This window comes from Ornithorhynchus anatinus, chromosome 2 (assembly GCF_004115215.2).
Source record: "Ornithorhynchus anatinus isolate Pmale09 chromosome 2, mOrnAna1.pri.v4, whole genome shotgun sequence".
Taxonomy (NCBI): Eukaryota; Metazoa; Chordata; class Mammalia; order Monotremata; family Ornithorhynchidae; genus Ornithorhynchus; species Ornithorhynchus anatinus.
Window position 1 is genome coordinate 133,944,454 of NC_041729.1, and position 25,772 is coordinate 133,970,225.

Sequence of the window (25,772 nt, forward strand, 5' to 3'; positions counted from 1 at the left end):
AACGCTTAGAACAGTGCTCTGCACATAGTAAGCGCTTAACGAATACCCACATCATCATTATTATTATTACTAGATTCCTCCTCTTCACTCAGCCTTAGCTGAGTCAGCACGATAAATGCTCGCTTCTCCGTCTCTCTACCCACAGTCCAGTTTTGCTGGTGGAATCTGTTGAAGTCCGTAGCTCGCCAACCAAAGATGAACAATTTTTTCCCGTTACCCTAAGTCCTGCAAGTCATAATGGGGAGGAAGATGGTTAGAGGAAAGTTTGAGATGGTGAAAGGGAGGAAATTTCTGACTGGGGAAAAAAAAAACAAAACAGGGCAGAGCGTAAGACGCAGCTGCTATATAAAGGAAGTCTTGTGGAACCAGCCAGGGCCAGTGACCGCTCGGATCTTTCCATACCCTTAACCTCCGTCGCTAAGCCAGGATGGCTCTCCAGGTATCGCTGCTTCTTGAATCCTGTAGCCATTTGCAATTTCTGCCTTTTGCCCTTTTTCCTCTCCCCCGGGGTTCTGGCTCCTATTTTGGAAATGACCATTTAAATTTGACGGATGCTACAAATGATGTTAGACAAAATTGGATAGCTATGTAGAATAGGGGGGAAAAAAACCCCAAGGAATAATCGTTAGCCCTAAGGCTTTGATGCTCACCGTTGGATGCTGCTGTGCTTATTGAGTGTAGAAGGAATCATTTAAGGCCCTAGAAACCTAGGCAAATTCCAACTAGTGGAGGGGCTCGTAGATGGAATCGAAATGATGTTTCTAAGGGTTCGTTTGAATCTCCGCAGGATGAACACAGACCTCATTAATCCAGGGCTAATCATCCTCTGATGGGTGTCCTCTTGGAGTTGACTTTTGGGTTCACGAGGGGTTGTGTGGTAGGTAAAACCTGCTGCTCTGCTGAGTCCCCGTCCCCAGACAGGTGACACGAGCAGGGAAAACACAGACGATGCCCTGACTGGCCGGAAATTCCAGAGATTCCACGATGGCTCTAGACTGTGAGCCCATCGTTGGGTAGTGGTTGTCTCTATTTGTTGCCGAACTGTACTTTTCAAGTCCTTAGTGCGGCGCACACAGTAAGCGCTCGATAAGTACGATCGAACGAACTTGGAACTCTGCTGGACATTAGATGGAACAAGTGGGTCATTCGCTTTCTCAACCTCCGTGGTGGTTAGATTGCAATAATAGGGGACTTTGAAGCAAGAACATCGGTATTCCCACCCTCGATGTTTCATTTAGCCATGAAACCGAGGCCCGGGCGCCTTCATAAACTTCTCTAAAACGGCTCTACTCTGGGGGTGATGTCGATTTTTGTCTATCCTAGCTTTTTGCAGAAAGGCAGTATGCAGAAACTGAGTAAATTATGTTAACTGAAGACTATTTTCTTCGATAGTCTGCCACGGAGAGCTTCTCCAGAGTGATCCACGGCCTGACAACCAGGCACCTGACGGAGCGGCTTCTTCACAGGAGCAAACGGATGATTCTCGACACCCTGGGCGTCGGACTGATAGGCACCGGCACGGAGGTCTTCCACAAGGTCACCCAATACAGCAAAGTAAGATGGACCTTCGGTGAATACTCGTTTGGGGAACCCGTGAATTAGAAATGGGTTGGGGGGCAGGGGGAGGATAATAAATTAAAAACCAAATTACACATCTGTATATTTACAGGGACACACGGTCTGACTTCCATTTAGAGATATGCAGACACCCATATTCATAAGCACTCAGACTCACCCTCATGCACCCATAAGAATGCGTACTGACATACTAAATCGCAGTCCCATAAACACCAAAAAACACCCTCTTGTGCTCAGAGAAAGAGCCAGCTACACTGTGCAACACACAGGGACACCCACACAGATACATGAACACTGTCGTACACCCCCCCCATCACCCCACCCCAAACAGCCCCCCCTCCCTCCCCTCTCTCTGCAGGATCCAGAGAAGAGGCCGTCTAGGACATTTGAGTCTGGGAACACTAACCCAGTAGTCTTGGGTTAAGGGTTATATTCCAGCTCCATTACCTGTCTTCTATGTGACCCTGGGCAAGTCATTTTACTTCTCTGGACCTTAGTTCCCTCATGTGTAAAATGGGGATTGAGACTGTGAGTCCCAAGTAGGACAGGGACTGTGTCCAATTTGATAGGCTTGTATCCACCCCAGCTCTTAGTAGAGTGTCTGGCATATGATAAGTGTTAATTAGTATTATTATTCACTTCTCTGGGCCTCAGTTACCTCATCTGTAAAATGGGGATTAAGACTGTGAGCTCTGTGTGGGACAGGGTCTGTGTCCAACCTGATTAGTTTGGATCTACTCTAGAGTTTAGTAATGTGACTGGCACATAGTAAGCGATAACAAATGCCATTAAAAAAAGGAGAGTCTGGCCAGAAGAACAGAAGACAGCATTCAGAGAACCAGAGATGGGGGAGGATAGGTGTGGTGAAAGACAAATTAGAACGTCTTAAAAATAATAATAGTAACTATTATTATTACGGTATTTGCGAAGCACTTACTATATGCCAGGCACTGTACTGACAGCTGGGGTGAATAGAAGCAAATAGGATCGGACCCAGTCCCTGTCTCATGTGGGGCTCACGGTCTCAATTCCCATTTGACGCCGAGGTAATTGAGGCCCAGAGAAGTGAAGTGACTTGCCCCAGGTCACCCAGCAGACAAGCGGCGGAGCCGCGATTAGAACTCGGGACCTTCTGACTCCCAGGCCCGTGCTCTAACCACTACACCAGACGGGATCCAGTAGTTGATGGAGTCTGGGAGTCTACAGCCTTCCGTCATGGACTTGGGCTAGCCGGAGTGCCTTTCCTCCCCCAACCCCAAAAATCCCACGGACGTTTTGACAGGGCTTAAACACGCCCACGTGACTCCCTCTCGAAGTTAGAGCCAGAACTATTCTGTGACCCGGAAGGGCCATTCCTATACATATTCACAGACTTCCCCAGGTAAGCGCTTAGAACAGTGCTTGGCACATAGTAAATGCTTAACAAGTACTATCATTATTATTAATAATAAAATTTGTATTCGTTAAACGCTCCCTATGTGCCCCGCACCGTTCCAAGCATTGGGGTAGATACAAAGTTATCGGGTTGTCCCCCTTGGGGTTCACAGATTTAATCCCCATTTTACAGATGCGGTAACTGAGGCACAGACTTGCCCAAAGTCACCCAGCTGACGGTGGTGGAGCCAGGGTTAGAACCCACGACGTCTGGCTCCCAAGCCCGGGCTCTTTCCACTAAGCCACCCCGCTACGTTATTATTATTAATGTAAGGTAGAAACCACCGTTGCTGAATCCGTCCACAAATTCATAGCAGTAATAGAAACTGTTAAAATTTCGTGCAAAAATAGTCCATGAAAAGTGCATCAGTCCACATTCTCCAGGTGAGGTCACTTGGGGCGAAAATGCTTCGCTGTGGGGGGTTTTTAGGGGGAAAACGTTGTACAAAAATTCCATCCGCGCCCGAATTTGTACAGGGGAAGTGTCATAGTAAGTGCCAGCAAAGACCCGCAGAGGGTTGCCCGACGTACGCGTCTCCGGGGTCCTTGCCTTTCTGTCAAGCTGCCCTGGGAATCTTGTTTCCACATTGAGTCTGGGAGGCCTCAGGATATCCCTCGTCAGCAGAAGTGGAATCATCAGGCGTGAAACCGTCTTCACACTCAAATTTCCTGCCCAGCCTCGCTCTCTGGAAATGTCGGGACGGAGGGTGGGGAAGGAGGAAAAGAGAAAGGGAGAAATGGAGAGAGAAGTGTCCTTCACAGTCAGAGCAAAATTCCCATTTTAAGAAGAGAAGCAGCATGGCCTAGTGGCCAGAGCACGGGCTTGGGAGTCAAAGGTAGTGAGTTCCAATCCCGGCTCTGCCACTTGTCAGCTGTGTGACTTTGGGTAAATCACTTAACCGATCTGTGCCTCAGTTACCTCATCTGTAAGACGACGATTAAGTCTACGAGCCCCGCGTGGGACAGTCTGATTATATCTACCCCGGCGCTTAGAACGGTGCTTGGCACATAGTAAGTGCTTAACAGATACCGACATTATCGATACTATTATTATAACCCGCAGGTGTGGCAGTGGCTGCAAAGTTTTGAGACAGGCTCAGGGATCAATACCACGTCGAGCACACCGAAACTGTGCTCCTTGTTGTGCGGTTGGTTGTGTTAACTTGTGGGCCCTGTCTGGTGTTGTTTGAGGTTTGGCCTCAGTTTCCACAATCCTTTCAAGCTCTGCTTCGTGGACTGCATCTCACCCGGCTGGTCTGCCCGCCACGTTGACCGCCCGCCATTCGGCCGCCTCCTTGTCCATCAGGGAACTGACAGGAGAAACGGTGTGTGGCCCCGAGACAGAATTCTACGGCAGCGCTTCTTTCTCGTTCGTGGTATTTCTAAGCGCTTACTGTGTGCCAGGTGCTGTTCTAAGCGCTGGGGTAGGTGATCGGGTGGCGAGTCCCACGTGGGGCTCGCAGTCTTCGTCCCCATTTTACAGACGAGGGGACTGAGGCACAGCGAAGTCAAGTGATCTGCCCCAGGCGCGCAGCAGAGAAGTGGAGGAGCCAGGACTAGAAGCCAGGTCCTTCTGACCCCTAGGCCTGTGTTCTATCCAATAAACTCTGCTGCTCCTCAGAGGGAGCTGAACCAGGTAGTTGAGACTCTCGGTTGATTGAGGTCTGAGTTGTCCCAGTGCAGGTGGGTACCTTTCTGGACTGCGCAAAAGGGTTCTTAATCACCTACAATTTTTCTTGAACACGACCGCAGAGGCAGACTCATCCCCGTCATCTCTTGTCCTCGATGACCTGACCGCTTACTTTATTGATAAAATAGTGGGATCACCCTAAAATCTCCCCTGCTTCTTTCCAGTCCCTCCCTCCTCCTCCCTCTTCTTAGACTCTCCCCGCTTTCCCAGCGGTATCTTGAGGAAACCTCCGACGTCCTCAGAATCCACCCCCTCAGCCTACTCTTCCGACCCCACCCCTTCGCACCTTTTCAGAACACTTACCCCTTCCCTCCCTGACCTCCATCTTCAACTGTTCACTCTCCCGTGGCTTCTCCCCCTCTCCTTTCGAACATGCTCGCGTATCCCCTATCCTAAAAAATCCCCCGTTGGCCCCATGGCTCCCTCCAGTTATCGGCCCAACTCCCTCCTACCATTGGTCTCCAAACTCCTTGAGCAAGTTGTCTGCACCCACTGTCTCCACTTCCTCTCCTCCAGTTCTCTCCTCGACCCGCTTCAATCTGGCTTCTGCCCCCTCCCCTCCATGGAAACTGCCTTCTCGGAATTCTTGTCAAATCCAATGGCCCGTACTCCATCCTGATCCTCCCAGCCTCCTCAGCTGCTTTTGATACTGTGGATCATCCTCTCCCCTGGGAACATTACCTAACCCTGGCTTCACTGACACTGTCTTCTCCTGGTCCTCACTCCCTTTACAGTCTCCTTCGCGGGCCCCTCCTCTGCCTCCCACCTCCTAACTGCGGGAATCCCTCAGGGTTCAATTCTGGGTCCCCTTTTATTTTCCACTGGAGAACTCATTCACTCCCATGGCTTCAATTATCACCTCTACATATATGATTCCCAAATCTACCTCTCCAGCCCTGATCTCTCTCCTTCTTTACAGTTTTCACTGCTCGGATAGCCCACAGACACAGCATACCTAATAAATCCAAAACAGAACTCCTCACCTTCTCTCCCTTTTCCCTAAGTTTCCCATTACTGTAACAGCACCGCCATCCTCCCTGTCTCCCAGCCCACAACCTTGGCATTATCTTCTACTCGTCTCTCTCGTACAACTCACATATTCTGTCCGTCACCACAACCAGTCAGTTCTCCGGTCACGCGTTGCTAAAATCCATCCTTTCCTATCCTTTCAAACTGCTACCAGTTACCGGTCAACTAGTTAGTTCATCGGTACTATTTATTGGGCAATTACCGTAGGTAGAGCACAGTACTAAGCACTCGGGAGAGTAAAACGGATGTTTTAGACATGATGATTCTTGACCTCGAGAAGTTTGCGATAAAATCTCTTCCGGGAGGTCGTCTCCTGTACATTTTTAATCCACCTCATTTTATATCTCTCCACCTATTTCCATTTTAGCACTTCCACACCCTGTAAGCACTTGGCTCCTCATGCTCTCCCCACCCCATAGCACTTTTCAAGTGTTCAATTCATTGAGCACTTAGTGTGTGCAGAGCCCCGTACTGAGCGTCTGGTAGATGTTCTGCCCACGAGGGGCTTGGGGTTTAGTGGGGAAGACAGACATTAAAATAAGTTGCAGATATGTAACATCAGTGTGGTGGGGCTGAAGCTATTAATAGTACTAAAAACATTTGCAACATCTCTGGGTGAGGCGACATGGAAAGAATTAGCCAGGGCTTACAGGATTGGGAAACTGAACTCAAAACTCAGTGAGCACTTTTATTAATCGAGTAGACCGAAAATCAGTTCTTGATTCCTAACGTTATCTTCTTCCGTCCACTGGATAGAAGGAAGACATAATAATGTTGTATTTGTTTGGTATCTGTTAAGCGCTTACTATGTGCAGAGCACTGTTCTAAGCACTGGGGTAGACAGAGGGGAATCAGGTTGTCCCAAGTGGGGCTCACAGTCTTAATCCCCATTTTACAGATGAGGTAACTGAGGCACAGAGAAGTGAAGTGTCTTGCCCACAGTCACACAGCTGACAAGTGGCCGAGCCGGGATTCGAACCCATGACCTCTGACTCCAAAGCCCGTGCTCTTTCCACTGAGCCGCGCTGCTTCTGGAGGCAGCCAAGATCTAAACAGTTACGTCCTATCGGTTACATCTTAATGTGGCCCAGGGCCTAAAGGATCACGGCGGCAAGTGCCACACTGACCGTCTTCTGGGTTTTGGGGTTTTTTATGGTATTTGTTAAGTACTTTACTACGTGCCAAGCACCGTACTAAGCGCTGGGGTAGATAATCAGGTTGGACACAGTCCACGTCCCACCTGGGGCACACAGTGTTCATCCCCATTTTACAGATGAAGTAGCCGAGGTACAGAGAAGTTAAACCACTTGCTCGAGGTCACACAGCAGACAAGTGCTGGGGCCGGGATTAGAACCCAGGTCCTTCTAACTCCCAGGCCGCTGCTCTATCCCTAGGTTATCTTTTTCAGGTCCACTCTAAACTCGCACTGGTAATATACCCAAAGCACCAAAACATCCACACCTCCAAGGCTCCATGTTAGTTTCCTGGGAATAAAGACACCCGCGGGGAGCTCCAGAAAAATATTTCTGCAACCCCCATTAAGACGGCGACCCCGTCCACAGGCTACAAGGAAAAATGGCAAATAGTTTTTCTCCTCGCTACTGTCTCGGGTGGCCATCGAGACTCTCAGCACGGTTAGTAGGTAGCCCGAAGGTTGGTCTACTTGCAGGAAACTAAACACACCATCAACCCCTTGCAGCCTTTCACGATCCTGACAAATGAGAAGCTTCCAGAAGCCTGGGCCGTGACAGGCAAACCCCGTTAAGGTTAAAGCGTACCAAGGTCGAGGAGATTCTAGGCTCTGAATTGCAACAGAAATCTTAGCAGTAACTCTACTCCCTGGCTAACCAGTCAGAAGCCTCTTTGCCATCAATTACTCAATCGGGGGTATTTATTGGCGGTCGACTACGTGCAGAGCACTGTACTAAGCACTTGGGAGGCTGTAATACGACAGAATTAACAGACACGTCCTCTTCCCGTAATAAAGACACCGCAAGTACTCTTGACCGTTTTTGAGACTGTTCGTTATGCTCTTTTCAAAGATAATTTTTGCCTTAAAGACCGACCCTGCGAGAGCCCCAGTTAAGCACAGTATTTATTTTTATATCTAAAAGTCACATCCCGATCGAAGAGATGCCTAATGGATGTTTGATCAGTGTGCACCTCTAGTAGGTTTCTAATAGCCGTACGCATGAGCAGTGGTTCCAAGCCAGAACCGAGTGAATGAAAAACCTTAAATTGGAGGTGATTGGACTTTAGGTGTTCGGATCTACTTTCGGCAAGCCTCATCTACCCGTCGTGAATGTGAGAGCTAGGAAAGAAAACGGGAAGCCCCACAGTTTCTTGAATCTGCGCGTCCTGTATTACTTTTTTACAAACGATACTTTTTTCTTCAACTGGGTTCAGGGATAACACGCTTCTGCTCATTCTTCTCTTTCTGGTCTCCCTTCCTCTTTTCTGCTTTTCTCCTCCTAATGCTCTTCCTGCTTCACTTCTCCTTTGGCCTCGTAGTCCATTTGCTCTTTGATGTCCGAACCAGTTTACGGATGAGGGGAAGATAGCGAGCGGGGACAGGCGAGGGGAAGGGCGTCGGGGAGAGTGGCGTCCGGGTCCCGGAAATCCGGGGATGTCCGGGGACACCCCAGATCGTCCTCCGAGGCTAAATCCACTACTCGGCTTGTTCCCATGACTGTGTGTTCACCGTCATCACTTCCCTCTTTCTGATTCCCGGCCAGGAGAAGCCTGATTTTACATAAGGAAGCAGGGGTGCGCCCTGGCAGGGAGAAATTGGGGTACCGGCCAGAAGGCCCCCGACCCCAAGGCTAGGGCGAGAGCTGGGGGACGGAAACACCTCGGCGAACCTACCTGCTCGGTGTCCTCCGACCCAGAGAGCTGACTGGCTTCGAATCCCTCGGCTCGTCCTGGGCAGGGAACGTATCCGTTTATTGTTGTGTCGCACTCTCCCGAGCGCCTAAGAGAGTGCTCTGCACAGAGTAAGCGCTCATTCAGTACAACCGAATGAATGAGTCTTTTCAGAGATGATGGGTGCAGGTTCTCCGGGGGAGTTCTGCGACAGATTGGCCCGTTTTGCCCCCTGGCACGTCAATCAGGCGAAATCCTTCGAGGTCGTCGGAGAAGCGGGCGCTTTATATCGGCTCCCGATCTTCCTAGTCTTCGTAGTCGATTACAAAGTCGCCTGATCTTGCGGCCGGCGGGAGGGCCCCCGGGAAGAGGAAGGGGGGCTCCCCTCTGGACTCCCCTCTCCCCCGATTAGACCGTAAGCCCGTCAAAGGTCAGGGACTGCCTCTATCTGTTACCGACTTGTACACTCCAAGCGCTTAGTACAGTGCTCCGCACGTAGTAAGCGCTCAATAAATACTAGTGAATGAATGGACTGGAAGCTCAACGTGGGCAGGGAATGGGTCTGTAAAGTGTTACAGTGTATTTGCCCAAGAGCTCAGGAGAGCTCCCTGCCTACAGTAAGCATTCCATTAAGATGATCGAGTGACTCTGTGACCTTTCTCTTAACACCCAGGGCCCTGGGAGGGCAGCTGCGGTGGTGAATTCGTTCATTCGATTGTATTTATTGAGTGCTTACTGTGTGCGGAGCGCTGTACCGTACTGAGTGCAGTACAACGATAAGCAGACACATTCCCCGCCCACGGGGAGCTTACGGTCTCCCACTGTGGGAGACGGGGGAGGATGGAGAGCGCGCACCGTGTTAAATTGGGCCGTGTGAGCGGCAGATGCCAATCACGGGGTACACGGCTCATCGCCGGGTGTTAATTCAACCCCTCTGACTAGGGGTTGGTGGATCCGCTAGGACGCCCAGATACATTCGGAGAAGCAGCGAGGCCCAGTGGCAAGAATACGGGCCTGGGAGCCAGAGGATGTGGGTTCTAATCCCGGCCCCGCCACTTGTCTGCTGGTGTGACCTTGGCCGAGCCACTTAACTTCTGTGGGACTCAGTTCCCTCGTCTGTAAAATGGGGGTGAAGACTGTGAGCCCCACGTGGGACAACCTGATTACCTTGTATCTGTGTCAGCGCTGAGAATAGTGCTTGGCACAGAGTAAGCACTTAACAAATGTATAATAATTATTGTTATCAATAGTCTAATCAAGTGCCACTTATGCAAATCGTACCCTCAGGGGCACACTTGGCATCTGGACCCAAGCCTTTCTGCGGGGTTGGGAGAAGGAGCCACCGGGCAAGCCCCGCCAGAGGTTCACCAGCGCTAGACTTAAAACCTTGTCCACACTCTCTTACTAATAATAACAATAGCCTTTGTTAAGCACTTACTATGTGCCAAGCACCCTTCTAAGCCCCGGGGTAGATAGAAGTTAATCGGGTTGGACACAGTCCCTGTCCCAAATGGGGCTCACACTCCAAATCCTCATTTCACAGATGAGGTAACTGAGGCCCAGACAAGTTAAGTGACTTGCCTAAAGTCATACAGCAGACATGTGGCGGATCCAGGATTAGAACTCAGGTCCTTCTGACTCCCAGGGCTGTGCTCTATCCATTACGCCACACTGCTTCTCTAGTGGAGCTGGGGGTTTGGCAGGAAGTACTTGAAGAAAGGTTCTTCAGCTCGGTATTTCCCTTATTTTGCCACGCCAAGGGAGGAGAAAGCCCAGGTTCACTTTAAATCTGGCGGGGTACTTGGTAGGTGCCAAGCTAGGCGCCAAGCACTGTACTAAGCGCTGGGGTGGATGAAAGGTGATCAGGTGGGATGCAGTCCCTTTTCCCCTCTGATCTGCGAGCTCACTGTGAGCAGAGAACGTACACTATACTCTCCCAAGTGCTTAGTTCAGGGTTCCACACAGAGTAAGCGCTCGATAAATATGAATAATTGACTGATCGATTGTCCCAGATGGGGCTCGCTTTCTAACTAGGAAGGATGGGATTTAATCTCTATTTTACAGAAGAGGTAACTGAGGAACAGAGAAGATAAGAGACTTGCCTGAGGTCATTCATTCATTCAATCGTATTTAATGAGCGCTTACTATGCGCAGATCACGGTACTAAGCGCTTGGAATGTACAATTCGGCAACAGATAGAGACAATCCCTGCCCAACAACCGGCTCACAGCCTAAATGGGACCCGTGGCAGAGCTAGGATTAGAACCCGGGTCCTCCGATTCCCAGGCCCGGGGTCTTTCCACTAGGCCATGCTGTTTCTCCGTTTTAACTGGTCTCTGAACGGGTCAAAATAAAATGGCAAAAGCTATGCGTTTGGGATCTGGCGCGTCACCCGTCGGCTACGTTCGCTCCAGTGAATCTCTTCACGTCTGTCGATTTTTTCCAGATCTTCAGCTCCAATGCAACCAGCACTGTCTGGGGCCATTCCGATTTCAGACTCCCGCCGGCGTACGCCGCTTTTGTGAACGGAGTGGCAGTAAGGAAATTTTCTTTTATCTCAACCGTTAGGCCCGTGGCGTTATCCGTGCTTATTGTCTGGGTTTCCGGTACCCTAGAGCAAGCCAGCGTGGAGCCCGTAGAGAACTGCAGATTTACGATGGGTGGCAGGCCCGGGACGGTACGACAAACCTCTCTGGGATTTCCTCCCGGTGACTGCCCTTGACTCTGCCCCAGTCGATCATATTTACTGAGCGGAAAGCAGGCTTGGGAGACTACAATATAGTAGAGTTGACAAATCCATTCCCTGCCCACAAGGAGCTTACGGTCTCGAGGGGAAGGTAGACATTGATATAAACAAATTACGGATACGTACATTAAGTGCAGAAGGGCCGAGGGTGGGGTGAATAAAGAGGGCGCGTGCTTTGGACGTTTGATACTCGCCCCGCCACCGACTCCACGGAACCCGTACACATATCTTTAAAGTTATAAATTCCGTATGAGTTCATACGAATGTCTCTCTCCCCCTCTAGAGAGTAAGCTCATTATAGCCAAGTTCTGTTAGTTCTGTTGTAGCGTACCCTTCCGAGGACTTAGCCCAGTGCTCTGCATAAAGTAAGCGCTCGATAAATACGACTGATTTCCTGCCCATCGCCCCTCTCCTATCCAGAACACCTCCCGATCGCCCCTCTCCTATCCGGACCACCTCCCCCCTCTTATCCAGAGCACCTCCCGATCGCCCCCCTCTTATCCAGAGCACCTCTGGCAAAGTCATCCTGAAACCAGATAATCCTCTAAACCCAAGAGAACCCTCGACGCTTCGGAACCTGGTCGTCCTTTCTCTGCTGGGATCAGACGGCCGGGGCCCGGGTCTATCGGGGACCTGGAAGAGGACACGATTGCCTTCGGTTCTCTCCCGTTTCCCCGCCCAGGTCCACTCGATGGATTTTGATGACACCTGGCATCCAGCCACTCACCCGTCGGGAGCCGTGCTCCCGGTCCTCATCGCCTTGTCGGAAGCCCTGCCGCAGAAGCCTAAAATATCCGGGCTCGACCTGCTTTTGGCTTTCAACGTCGGGATCGAGGTGCAAGGCCGACTGATGCGCTTTTCCAATGAGGCCAGCGACATTCCAAAGAGGTATGAGGGAACCTGGCGACGGAGTTACGAGGAACGGAGGGGAGGGGAGGAAGGCTTCTGCCTTCAACCAGCGTCCGGCAGAAGGCGCGGCGAATGACGAATCCACAGGCGGAGGAGACGGGAGCCGAGGCAGCTCCCCCTTCTCCGTAGAAGTCAGCATCCGTCAGCTCAGGTTTTCATCTAGCCTCCGTAGCCCTTTTTTGTTTTTAAGGTACTTGTTAAGCGCTTACTCTGTGCCAGGCACTGTACTGAGCGCTGGAGTCGATACAGGATACTCAGTAACCCTTTTTTAAGGTATCTGTTAAGCGTTTACTACGTGCCAGGCACCGTACTAAGCGCCGGAGCTGCTACAGGCTTATCGGCACCCTTTTTTTAAGGTATCTGTTGAGCGCTTACTACGTGCCAGGTACCGCACCAAGCGCTGAAGTTGATACGACGTAGTCAGTTCCCTTTTTAACGTATCGGTTAAGCGCTTACTATGTGTCGGGCACTGTACTAAGCGCTGGAGTTGATACGGGATACTCAGTAACCCTTTTTGAAGGTATCTGTTAAGCGCTCACTATGTGCCAGGCACCGTACCGAGCGCTGGAGTCGATACAACGTGATCAGTTCCCTTTTTAACGTATCGGTTAAGCGCTTACTATGTGCCAGGCACTGTACTAAGCGCTGGAGTCGCTACAGGATAATCAGGTTGGACACAGATGGCGCTGACAGTCTCAATTCCCATTTTATAGACAAGGTGACTGAGACATAGAGAGGTGAAATGACCCGTCCGAGGTCACACAGCAGACGAGCGGCAGAGACTTGCTCCTGCCTCTTGAGGCTGCGCTTCAGGCTGGGCCTGGAGCCGTGTTTGACCCGATCCTCTTCTGTCTACCCTGGAGCTTAGTACAGTGTTTGGCACATAGTAAGCACTTGAAATATACCACAGTTATCATTACTGTAGTAAGCAACTTAAACACCACAGTGATTAGTAGTAGTAGCGTGGCTCAGTGGAAAGACTTCGGATTTGGGAGTCAGGGGTCGGGGTTCTGATGCCGCCTCTGCCGCTTGTCAGCTGTGTGACCCTGGGCAAGTCACTTCGCTTCTCTGGGCCTCAGTTACTTCATCTGTAAAACGGGGATTAAGACGGTGAGCCCCACGTGGGACGACCCGATCACCTTGTATCCCCCCGCCCCCCCGGCGCTTAGAGCGGTGCTTCGGACGTAGGAAGTGCTTAACAGATGCCGTTATCATTATTATTGGCATTAGCGGTAGCAGGCATGTTACGCTAAGGAAAGTTCTGAAGGGAAAACCCCAAATAGCCCGGTTTGATTTTGACACTGTCACCGACTTCCCTCAATCAATGGTATCTATTGAGCACTTACTGTGTGCAGAGCACTGTACTATGCAGTTAAGAGAGTACAACAGTTGGTAGCCACATCCCCGGCCCACCGGGAGCTTACAGTTTAGTGGGAGAATTAGCATGTTTGTAGCCTTGGGGTCCCAGAACTGAAATGGGTCCCCGAATGTTGAGGTGACCCATAGGTTAATGTCGAGGATGGAATTTATTACAAAATATTATTATTAACAATGTTATAATATCATAACTATATAATTATGTAATTATCATGTCGTATAGCTTATAATTATAGTACAGTATATGATGTGCTGAAATGTACACTATAATACAATATATTATAATATGTCATATTACATAATATAACTCTCTCTATTTAATATACTTGAATATATTATATATCATGGTGTTATAAGATATCATATAATATAATTCAGTGTGATATTGTAATAACAATATTGTAATCGTATTGCAATAATATGATATGTCATGTATTATAATAATATATGGTATCGACGGGATACCGTTATATCGATATCACGTTATTATGTGATGACATATTTAATGATTATATAACATAGTGTTAGATAATTACAATATCCTATGCTATTATAATATCACTATTAATAATAGTAACCATAATGGTACCGGCTACATTATAGAAGCAGAACGGCTAGAGAAGGGAAGCATACTATGCTAGTATAATGGCTATACTAGAGAAGCAGCATGGCTCAGCGGAAAGAACACGGGCTTGGGAGTCAGAGGTCATGGGTTCGAATCCCGGCTCTGCCGCTTGTCAGCTGGGTGACTGTGGGCGAGTCACCTCACTGCTCTGTGCCTCAGTCACCTCATCTGTAAAATGGGGATGAAGACTGTGAGCCTCACGGGGGACAACCTGATCACCCCGCGTCTACCCCAGCGCTCAGAACGGTGCTCTGCACATAGTAAGCGCTTAACAGATACCGACGTTATTATTACATGCATGCCATGTGCCGAGCACCGTTCTAAGCGCGGGAGTAGATACAAGGTAATCGGGTTGGCCACAGTCTCTGTCCCACACGGGACTCACCCTCTTAATCCCCATCTTACGGATGAGGGAACCGAGGCCCAGGGAAGAGAAGCGACTGGCCCAAGGCCGCACAACAGCAGACGCGTGGCGGAGCCGGAATTAGAAGCCAGGCCCCTCCGGCTCCCAGGCCCGGGCTCTTTCCGCTAAGCCGTGCTGCTTCTCGAGCACTCAGCTAGGAGCCGAGCGCCGAGCTAATCGCCGGGGTGAATGCGAGAGGACCGGCTCGGACGTGATCGCGTCCCACGTGGGGCTCCTCCGCTGAGAGGGAGAAGGCGGCGCAGGTTATACGGGCCAGAGCCGCCCTGAACAATCCCTTTGCAAGGCCCAGAGAGGCCTGCTGGGACCTGAAATTCCAGTAAGCCACGGCCAAGAAGAAGAATGACGGAATCTGTTAAGCGCTTACTACGTGCCAGGCACTTGTTCGAAGCGCCGGGCTCAGATTAACAGCAAGATGGAAGCCATACACTCTCGCTCTAGACAATCTGGTCTTCGGTCAGCCGGAAACCGACAGAGAGCGGGACGCTTTTTATATCCGGTTTTGCGATTTTGGACGCCTGCTCGACCTCGGTTCAGACGCCGCCCTAGACCTCCCCCGGCCCGTCCCGGGAGGGGGATAATAATAATGATAGCGATGGCATTTGTTCAGCGCTTCCGACGGGCCAGGCGCTGGGGTGAAGACAAGCAAATCAGGTTGGACACGGTCCCCGTCCCCTGGGGGGCTCACAGTCCCCATCCCTACTTGGGAGAGGATGATAACTTTGTATGTAGACATGTTAATAATGTTGGTATTGGTTCAGCGCTTACTACGCGTTCTAAGCGCTGGGGTAGATGCAGGGTAACGAGGTTGTCCCACGTGAGGCTCACGGTTAATCCCCACTCTACAGATGAGGTAACCGAGGCCCAGAGAAGTGAAGCGACCCGCCCACAGTCACCCAGCTGACAAGTGGCCGAGGCGGCGTTCGAACTCGTGACCTCTGACTCCCAAGCCCGGGCTCTTTCCACTGAGCCACGCCGCTTCTCGTGTTAGACCGGGAGCCCGTCAGTGGGCAGGGACTGTCTCTACGTGTTGCCCAACCGTCCATTCCGAGCGCTCGGTACAGTGCTCTGCACATAGCAAGCGCTCAATAAATGCTATTGAATGGATGAACGTGTTCCCTGCCCGTAAGGAGCTAAACCTTCCTTTCCTCTTCTCCCAATCCCTTCTGCGTCGCCTCTATTCATCCCCCGTCCTAACCCCACGGGACTTTCTTTACCTACCTGTCATTTATTTCTTTATTGCCATCGGTGTCTGTCTCCCCCTTCTATTCTGTAAGGTCGCGCGGGCAGGGGAAGCGCCTGTTTATTGTTATAGTGTCCTCTCCCAGGCGCTTAGTTCGGTGCCCTGTACACAGTAAGCGCTCGATCAATCTGACTGAGCGAATTAATGTTATATTGTCCTCTCCCAAGCGCTGGGGACGGTGCCCCGTACACAGTCGGCGCTCAACAAGTCGACTGAATGAACGTTGCACTTAGGACAGTGCCCTGTGCGCAGTAAGCGCTCGGTAAATCGGCCGAACGTTACTTCGTCCCCTCCCCAATTCCTAGTACGGTGCTCTGCACGCAGTAAGTGCTCAATAAATCCAATCGAATGAACGAATGTCCTCTCCCAAGAGCTTTGCACATGGTAAGTGCTCAGTAAATCCCATCGAACGTTACACCGTCCCCTCCCGAGCGCTGATACAGTGCTCTACACCCAGTAAGTACTCGATAAATCCGACTGAACGAACGAACGTCCTCTCCCAAGCGCTCAGTACAGTGCTTCGTAGGTCGTGGGCTCTAACCCCAGCTCCGCGACTTTGGGCAAGTCGCCTCGCTTCTCTGTGCCCCGGTTCCCTCATCTGTAAAATGGGGACGAAGCCCGGGAGCCCCACGTGGGGCGACCCGATCACTTGGACTCCCCCGGCACTTAAACGGCGCTCGGCCCGCAGTAGAACTTAACGTACGCCGTCATCGTTGTCATTATTACTACCCAGTAAGCGAGCGATAGGTCTAACTGAATGAAGGTTACATCGTCCTCTCCCAAGAGCTCAGTACACCGTAAGCGCCCAGTAGATACGACCGAACGGACGAATGTTCTAGCGTAGTCTCCCAGGCACTCGGAGCGGTGCTCGGCACCCAGGGAGCGCTCGGTAGATAGGACCGACCGGGGCTCACCGCGCCGTCTGCTTTTCAGATTCCACCCGCCGGCGGTGGTGGGCACCCTGGGGAGCGCCGCGGCGGCCGCCAAGCTCCTGGGGCTCGAGCCGGCCGAGTGCCGGGAGGCCCTGGCCATCGCCGCCTCCTACGCGGGGGCGCCCATGGCCAACGCCGCCACCCAGACCAAGCCCCTCCACGTCGGCAACGCGGCCCGGCACGGCCTGGAGGCCGCCCGCCTGGCCTTCCTCGGCCTCCGGGGAAACCCTCGCATCTTGGACCTGCCCGCCGGTTTCGGGGCCTTCTACTCCGACTACGGCCCCGAGGCCCTGCCCGCTTTAGAGTCCTATCCCTGGCTGCTGGACCGGCAGGACGTGGCCACCAAGCGCTTCCCCGCCCACCTGGGCACCCACTGGGTGGCCGACGCCGCCTCCGCCGTCGGGGAGAGCATGGCGGCCGGGAAGGCCTCGCCTCCCGGCCCGGAGCAGATCGAGAGGATCGTCCTGCGGGTCCCGGACGTCCGGTACGTCGACCGGCCCTTCCCGGAGTCGGAGCACGAGGCCCGCCACTCCTTCCAGTTCGTGGCCTGCGCGGCCCTGTTGGACGGCGGCGTCTCCGTCCGCTCCTTCCACGGGGACCGGCGGGACAGGCCGCGGCTGAGGCGGCTGCTGGAGAGGGTGCGGCTGGAGCACCCTCCGGACAACCGGCCCAACTTCGACACCCTCTACTGCGAAGTCAGCGTGACCCTCCGGGGCGGGGAGACCTTCACCGAACGCTGCGACGCCTTCTACGGCCACTGGCGGAAGCCGCTGAGCCCCGGGGACCTGGAGGACAAGTTCAGGGTCAACGCTTCCACGGCGCTCTGCCCGGAGGCGGTGGAAGCCGTCGTCAAGGCGGTGGACGGGCTGGAAGCCCTGGACGACTGCTCCCTGTTAACCACGTGTTTGAAGGGGACCTCGTCCCCCAAGGAAGGCTCCAAGATGCGCTCGGCCTAGGAAGGGCCCGGCAGTCAGAAGGACCCGGGTGCCAGTCCCGCCCCCGCCGCCTCTCCGCCGGGCGAGTCGCTTCACTTCTCGTGGCCCCGATTCCCTCACCTGGGAAGTACGGATTGAGACCGCGACCGCGGGACAGGGAGCGCGTGCAACCTGATTGCTCCGTACCCACCCCGGGGCTTAGTACAGTGCCCGGTACCTAGTGAACGCTTAACGGATGCCACGGATGCTACCGTCGCGACGCGGCGGAGTCGGTGGACACGCTCCCCGCCCACAGTGAGCTCACGGTCCGGCGGGGAAGGCGGACGTTCATGTAACTGTCATTGTCACGGTACCTGTTAGGCGCTTAGCGTGCGCCGGATATTATACTAGGCCCCGGGGTGGGCTCTCACGCTCCCCCTCGTTGCTCACCCACCCCGTGAAAGCAGTTGCAATAAGAGACCCGCCTGACGCCCACCTGTTGGCCTGAACACCTAGCTGTCCGCCCACCCCCTGGGGTGCTCGAGGGAAGCGGGCGGGCTAGAGGGCGAGGGTAACCGAGGGCCAGTTGAGAGACGGAGAGGGGGTTCTTCAGACCGCAAGGTTACCGCGGGCAGAGAACGCGTCGGCTAATTCTGGCGTATCGTACTCTCCCGGGGGGTCCGGTACGGTGCCCTCCGCACAGCGAGCCCTCGATAAAGACGACCGACGGGGGTAAATCCCGCTCCAGCCGTGTGGCCGCGGGGATCCGCGCCACGCCTTCCTCCTCCGTCTCTCCCCGCGGGCGTAACGCACGGGCTCGCCCGGCCCCACGGGGCCGCTATCGCGTCGGACCCTCAAGAGTGCAGCACGAGAGGGAGACCGTCCCCCCAAGCCTAGCCCCGCCCTCCCCACTCATCTTCCAACCTTTCACGCAGCCACCGACTGCCAAACCTGGCGTGGGTCACGGGTTCGACTCCCGGCTCTGCCACTCGTCGGCTGTGTGACCGTGGGCAGGTTACTTGACTTCTCGGGGCCTCGGTTACCTCATCTGTAAAATGGGGATCAGAACCGGGAGCCCCACGTGGGACATTCTGATCACCCCGTATCCCCCCGGTGCTTAGAACAGCGCTTGACGGATACCACCATCGTTACTGTCATTAAACCTGGGGATGTAACCGAATGCAGTCACGTCTGCCCTGATGTGCTTTGGGAAATGCGCGTTTTTGGAAGTATTTGCATTACAGAAACATTGGTTTAGTAGGAATGAATGAGCTAGAGACGGAAGCTTATTTAAATTTAATGTGTGTCTCCCCCTCTAGACTGTAAGCTCCGCGTGGGCAGGGAACCTTTCTGCCGGACCTGTTGGGCTGGACTCTCCCGAGCACTTAGTAGGGCCATCTGCGTACACGAAGCGTTCAGTCGATCTCGTCGATGGGTTAAAGGTTCAGAGACAACGGCGTGACTGATGTTTTTCCCTACAGATTTCTGCCCTTGAGACCGGTACTGTTTAGGGATGGAGATGACAGGGATGGAGATGAGTTTAAACTAGAGCAGGTGGAAAAAAAATAGATATAACTGTCACTAAAAGGAATAAATGTGGAAAAAAATAAACGGATAAATGGATAAATTTATCCATACGGATAATTTATTGCCGTTTTTGTCTGTCTCCCCCGATTAGACCGTAAGCCCATCAGAGGGCAGGGACTGTCGCTATCTGTTGCCGATGTGTACGTTCCAAGCGCTTAGCAGTGCCCTGCATATAGCAAGCGCTCGATAAATACTGTTGAATGAAAGAATAAATAAATATGGAAAATAAGTAAACGGCGATCCTAAGCCGTCACCCTTTTGCCACTCCTTGCTGTCTTACCGCGTTACATTCCGTCCAGCTGCAGACACGTAAAGAAGCGCAAAGAACTCTTACAGCTCCACGCACTAAGACCGAGGTAGCGGGTCGCAGAATCATTCATTCATTCGATAGTATTTATTGAGCGCTTACTCTGTGCAGAGCACTGGACTAAGCGCTTGGAATGGACAGATCGGCAACAGATAGAGACGGTCCCTGCCCAGACTGACACCCCACACCCACTCGCTCTCTCTCTTCTCCGCTGTGGACAGGGATTGTCTCTATTTGTTGCTGAATTGTACTTCCCAAGCACTTAGTACAGTGCTCTGCACATAGTAAGCACTCCATAAATACGACCGAACGAACGAACGACCGAACGAACGAACGAACGAACTCTCTTTGGGCCCCTGTGTGGATCATGTTATATCAGAACAGACTCACGTTGGCAGAAGATCATTTTCTAACACTTCCCCTGTGGCACGTCCAAATCATGTAACGAAATTGCCGGTTAGAGCGGAGACGAGTGGGCAGCTCAACTGGGTCAGCAAGTCTTATACCGTATTTTTTTTAATGGTATTTATTAGGCGCTTACCACGTGCCGGGCACTTTCTGAGCGGTGGGGGGTAGGTACAGGGTAATCAGGTTGGCTACAGTCCGTGTCTCACCATGGCGCTCACGGTCGTAATCCCCATTTCACGGATGAGGTCGCTGAGGCACGAAGAAGTGAAATGCCTTGCCCAAGGTCACGCAGCAGACGAGCGACAAAGCCGGGACTAGAACCCGGTTCCCTACGTTAAGCCCATCTCTCTTCTAAATAGTAAAGGCCTCGAGGGCAGAGACTTTACATTTATTCTACTCTCCTGAACACCTAGCACAGTGTTTTCTGCCCCCAGTAAGCATTCAATGAACGCGAGTGCGTGGACCAAGTCACCACCGCTGGATTATTTTCACAGTCACTGCACAACCTTAGACAAGTCATACCACTCTAGTACCCTGAGCCCAGGGGGCTAAAGAAAATCTAATGTGGGGTAACAACCGCATTTTATTATTTTAAAATTTGGATTTCATTTTCAAAAACTTCTGGTTTCACTCGTGCCTTTTTTATCATTCACAGTGTAATAGGCGTGGCAAGTATTTCCTCGGTCGTATTATTCCTTCGCGTCATTTGCAAATGACCCGAATAGCCCATTGCATCGCACGTACCGTGTGCAGGGCATGAGTTCGAATCCCGGCTCCGCCACTTGGCAGCTGTGTGACCGTGGGCAAGTCACTTCACTTCTCTGTGCCTCAGTTACCTCATCTGTCAAATGGGGATTAACCGTGAGCCTCACGTGGGACGACCTGACGACCCCGCATCTCCCCCGGCGCTTAGAACGGTGCTCGGCACATAGTAAGCGCTTAACGAATACCGACATTATCGCTATTTATTATTATCAGAGTACAGTATGACAATATAAAGAGACACATTCCCTCTCCAAATAAGAACCTGGCCTACGTGACAGTAGTATGGCAACCTTATTTCATTTAGGGCATTAGATTCCAACGGTATTCCGAAGCTTAACGATACCCAGATCGTGGTTTTGAAGAATTATGAAATTGATCTTCGTGGGCAGAGAACACACCTACCAACTCTGTCACCCATCTACCGACTCTTTTCTATTACACCCTCCCGAGCGCCGAGTTCGACGCTCTGCACTCGGTAAGCTTTCAATACATTCGATTGATTGATCGTTGATCGTGGATCCCAGTTATCCAAAGAAACTTCAGAGTGGGGGCGAGGGACCAGAAGAAACATTTACGATGCAGTTTTAAAAATAACTAAACCTTGCAGATATCCCACTCCAAAATGCACGTCGAGTCTAACATGTCACACTCCCAACGCACCCAGATCAAACGGTAGTATTTATTGAGCGCTTCCTGTGTGCAGAGCTTTGTGCTAAGAGCTTGGGAGGGAGAAGCAGCGTGGCTCAGCGGAAAGAGCCCGGGCTTTGGAGTCAGGGCTCATGAGTTCGAATCCCAGCTCTGCCGCCTGTCGGCTGTGTGACTGTGGGCGAGTCACTTCACTTCTCTGGGCCTCAGTTCCCTCATCTGTAAAATGGGGATGCAGACCGTGAGCCCCACGTGGGACAACCCGATTCCCCTCTGTCTACCCCAGCGCTTAGAACGGTGCTCGGCACATAGTAAGCGCTTAACAAATACCAACATTATTATTATTGTTATTACAATATAGCAGAGGTGATGGATACGTTGAACCCAGATGTCTCCTTCAGCTGGCAGCGGCAATAATGATAATAAAAATGGTATCTGCTAAGCTCTTACTATGCGCCAGGCACCGTACTAAGCACTGGGGTGGATACAAGCTGATCGGGTTGGACCTAGACCCCGTCCCACGTGGGGCTCACAGTCTCAATCCCCATTTCACAGATGTGGCGACTGAGACTCGGACAATAATCACTCATTCATTCATTCAACAGTATTTATTGAGCGCTTGCTATGTGCAGAGCACTGTACCGAGCGCTTGGAATGGACAAATCGGCAGCAGATACAGTCCCCGCCCAGTCTAATCGGGGGAGACGGACGGACAAAAACAATAGCGATGAGAATAATAATGATACTTGTTAAGCCCTTACTCTGTGCCAAGCACCGTTCTGAGCCTTGGGGTAGATACACGTTAGTCAGGTTGGACGCAGGCCCTGTCCCACACCGTGGCTCAGTGGAAAGGGCCCGGGCTTGGGAGTCGGAGGTCACGGGTTCGAATCCCGGCCCCGCCACTCGTCGGCCGTGTGACTGAGGGCGAGTCACTTCGCTTCTCTGGGCCTCCGTTACCTCACCTGTAAAATGGGGATGAAGACCGTGAGCCCCACGTGGGACAACCTGATCGGCCTGTATCTCCCCCAGCGCTTAGAACAGCGCTCTGCACATAGTAAGCGCTTAACAGATACCAACATCATTATTATAGGGCTCCCACTGTTAATCCCCATTTTCCAGATGAGGTGACTGAGGCCCAGAGAAGTGAAATAACTCATCCGAGGTCACACAGCAGGCAAGTGGCAGAGCAGGGATTAAAAACGGCGATTAAGACTGTGAGCCTCTTGTGGGACAATCCGATTCCCCCGTATCTACCCCAGCGCTTAGAACAGTGCTCGGCACATAGTAAGCGCTTAACAAATGCCAACATTATTATTATTATTATTATTAACCCTTGACCTTCTGACTCCCAGGTCTGTGCTATGGCCTCTAGGCCAGCAGTTAAGTGATGGTAGGGGAAATCGGACTGCCAGTTTCCCGCTGCGGACTGCACCGCCCGTGGGACCCGAGGCTCAGCTCCCCCCAGCTTGCCAGCAAAGGGCAACTGCATGCTAGAGACCCCTCGAAAGCAGCTCTGGGCAGGAACCGAGAGACCCAAGAAGGCAGCAGCAACGGATCGGGACGAGAGGATAGCCTGGCCTCTCGTTTTCTCGGGCAATCTTATTTACTGAATGCTTACTCTTTCTTTTTTCTGTTGGTATTTATTAAGCGCTTACTGTGTGCCGAGCACTGCTCTAAGCGCTGGGGGAGAGACAGGGTCATCAGGCCGTCCCACGTGAGGCTCACGGTTAATCCCCGTTTTCCAGACGGGGTAACCGGGGCCCAGAGAAGTGAAGCGACTCGCCCACGGTCACGCGGCTGCCGAGTGGCAGAGCCGGGGGTCGAACCCATGGCCAGCTGTGTGACTTTGGGCAAGTCACTTAACTTCTCGGTGCCTCAGTTCCCTCATCTGTAAAATGGGGATTAAGACCGTGAGCCCCACGTGGGACGACCTGATTCCCCTGTGTCTACCCCAGCGCTTAGAACAGTGCTCGGCACATAGTAAGCGCTTAACAAATCCCTACATTATTATTATTATTATTACCTCTGACTCCGAAGCCCGGGGCTCTTTCCACTGAGCCCCGCTGCTTCTCTTGAGCCGCGCCAGAACACTGTACTAAACGCCTGGGAGAGTACAACGGAACAGTAGAACAGACTCATTCCCTGCCCACGCAAGCTGACGGCCCAGAGGGAGAGACAGACACGAATCCGGCTTACGCCGTCGAGTCGTCTCCGACCCGTAGCGACGCCACGGACCCCGCTCTCCCGAAACTCCCCCGCCTCCATCTGCCATCGTTCCGATAGTGGATCCAGAGAGTTCTCTCGGCAAAAATGCGGAAGTGGCTTACGACGGCCTCCTTCCGCGCTGTGAACTTGAGTCTCCGCCCTCCACTCTCTCCCAGACGTGAATAGAAATAAATAAATGACAGATACGGACCTAAGTGCTTGGGGGGCTGGGAGGGGGGTTGAAGTACTCGTCCGCTCCACTGTATATATCTTCGTCACCCTATTTATTTTGTTTAATGAGATGTACCTCACCCTGATTCTATTTAGCTGCCACTGTTTCCATGAGATGTTCTTCCCCTCGACTCTGTTTATCGCCCCTGTCCTCGTCTGTCCGTCTCCCCCGATCAGACCGTGAGACCGTCTCTATCCGTTGCCCATCTGTCCGTTCCAAGCGCTTAGTACGGTGCTCTGCACATAGTAAGCGCTCAATAAATACTACTGAATGAATAAATGATAACGTTGGCACCTGTTAAGCGCTCACAGGGTGCCGTGCGCTGTTCTAAGAGCCGGGACGAATAAAGGGAGCGGGTTTTCTCCCGGCTTAGCCGCTGCGGTTGGCGACTGTTCTGCACCGGGCTCCCAGCAGCTGCTGCCAACGCGGATTCTCCCGCCACTCCGGCCCCAAGCGAGAGACTACGTCATCCCGGTGCCATTTTTCAGGAACTTTGGAATTTGGAGATGCCCCATGCGGTTTAGAACCCTGGGCACCTTAACCTCATGCCTCCGAGTTCCCTTCTCCCTCCTCAGGTGTTTCCCACTCTGAAGCAGCTTGGCGGAGGGGCTAGAGCACGAGCCTGGGAGTCAGGAGGTCACGGGTTCTAATCCCGGCCCCGCCGTTCGTCTGCTCTGCGACCTGGGGCAAGCCACTTTGCTCGTCTGTCCCTTAGTTACCTCATCTGTAAAATGGGATTTGAGACCGTGAGCCCCACATTCCTTCATTCGGCTGCATTTACGGAGCACTTACTGCGCGCAGAGCACCGTACTAGGCGCTTGGAAAGTACAGTTCGGCAACAGATAGAGACGATCCCTACCCAACGACGGGCTCACGGTCTAGAAGGGAGAGAGAGGGACTGTGTCCAACCCGATTTGCTTGTAGCCACCCCAGAGTTTAGTACAGCGTGACTCAGTGGAAAGAGCCCGGGCTTGGGAGTCAGAGGTCATGAGTTTGAATCCCGGCTCCGCCACTTGTCGGCTGTGGGACTGTGGGCGAGTCGCTTCACTTCTCTGGGCCTCGGCTACCTCATCTGGAAAATGGGGATTAACTGTGAGCCTCACGTGGGACCACCCGATGACCCCGTATCTCCCCCAGCGCTTAGAACGGTGCTCTGCACAGAGTAAGCGCTTAACAAATACCAACATTATTATTATTATCATCACTACAGTGCTTAGCCCGTAGCAAGTGCTTAAGAAATACCATAACTATTATTATCATTATTATTCCCACTTGCTCCTGACCCATCCACAACCAATCCCCCCAGCTAATCCCCACCTGAGCACAGCTCCCGGCCATTCAGCCCCCGGCTCCCGGACAATCAGCGATGCCCTTTCATGCGCTCACAGGTTGTTGAAATACTCTGACCAGGTGAAAAGGAGTTCAATCCTAACATCCACTTACCCACTCTCCTCATCCGTCCATCTTGCAAGCAGCTTCTCTCTCAACTGGGGGTTTATTATTCTCTATGACTTTAATGTTGGTGTTTGTTAAGCGCTTACCATGTGCAGAGCACTGCTCTAAGCGCTGGGGGAGATACAGGATAATCAGGATGTCCCTCGTGAGGCTCGCGGTTAATCCCCATTTTACAGATGAGGGAACCGAGGCACAGAGAAGTGAAGTAAAAATAATAATAACGTTGGTATTTGTTAAGCGCTTACTATGTGCAGAGCACTGTTCTGAGCGCTGAGGGAGATACGGGGTAATCAGGTCGTCCCACGTGAGGCTCACAGTTAATCCCCATTTTACAGATGAGGTAACTGAGGCACAGAGAAGTTAAATGACTTGCCCGCAGTCACACAGCTGGCAAGCGGCAGAGTCGGG

At 52.2% G+C, this 25,772-nt stretch overlaps 1 protein-coding gene across 1 annotated transcript; it reads left to right on the plus strand.

The window, feature by feature from the left end:
- The first annotated feature begins 377 nt into the window (after positions 1 to 377).
- ACOD1 (aconitate decarboxylase 1) lies at positions 378 to 18,785 on the plus strand. The gene is made up of 5 exons (XM_029058127.2): positions 378 to 439; positions 1,393 to 1,554; positions 11,040 to 11,129; positions 12,022 to 12,227; positions 16,848 to 18,785. Exons 1-5 carry the CDS (start codon positions 428 to 430, stop codon positions 17,800 to 17,802), a joined length of 1,425 nt encoding a protein of 474 aa, XP_028913960.1. The 5' UTR covers positions 378 to 427; the 3' UTR covers positions 17,803 to 18,785.
- The last annotated feature ends 6,987 nt before the right edge of the window (positions 18,786 to 25,772 follow it).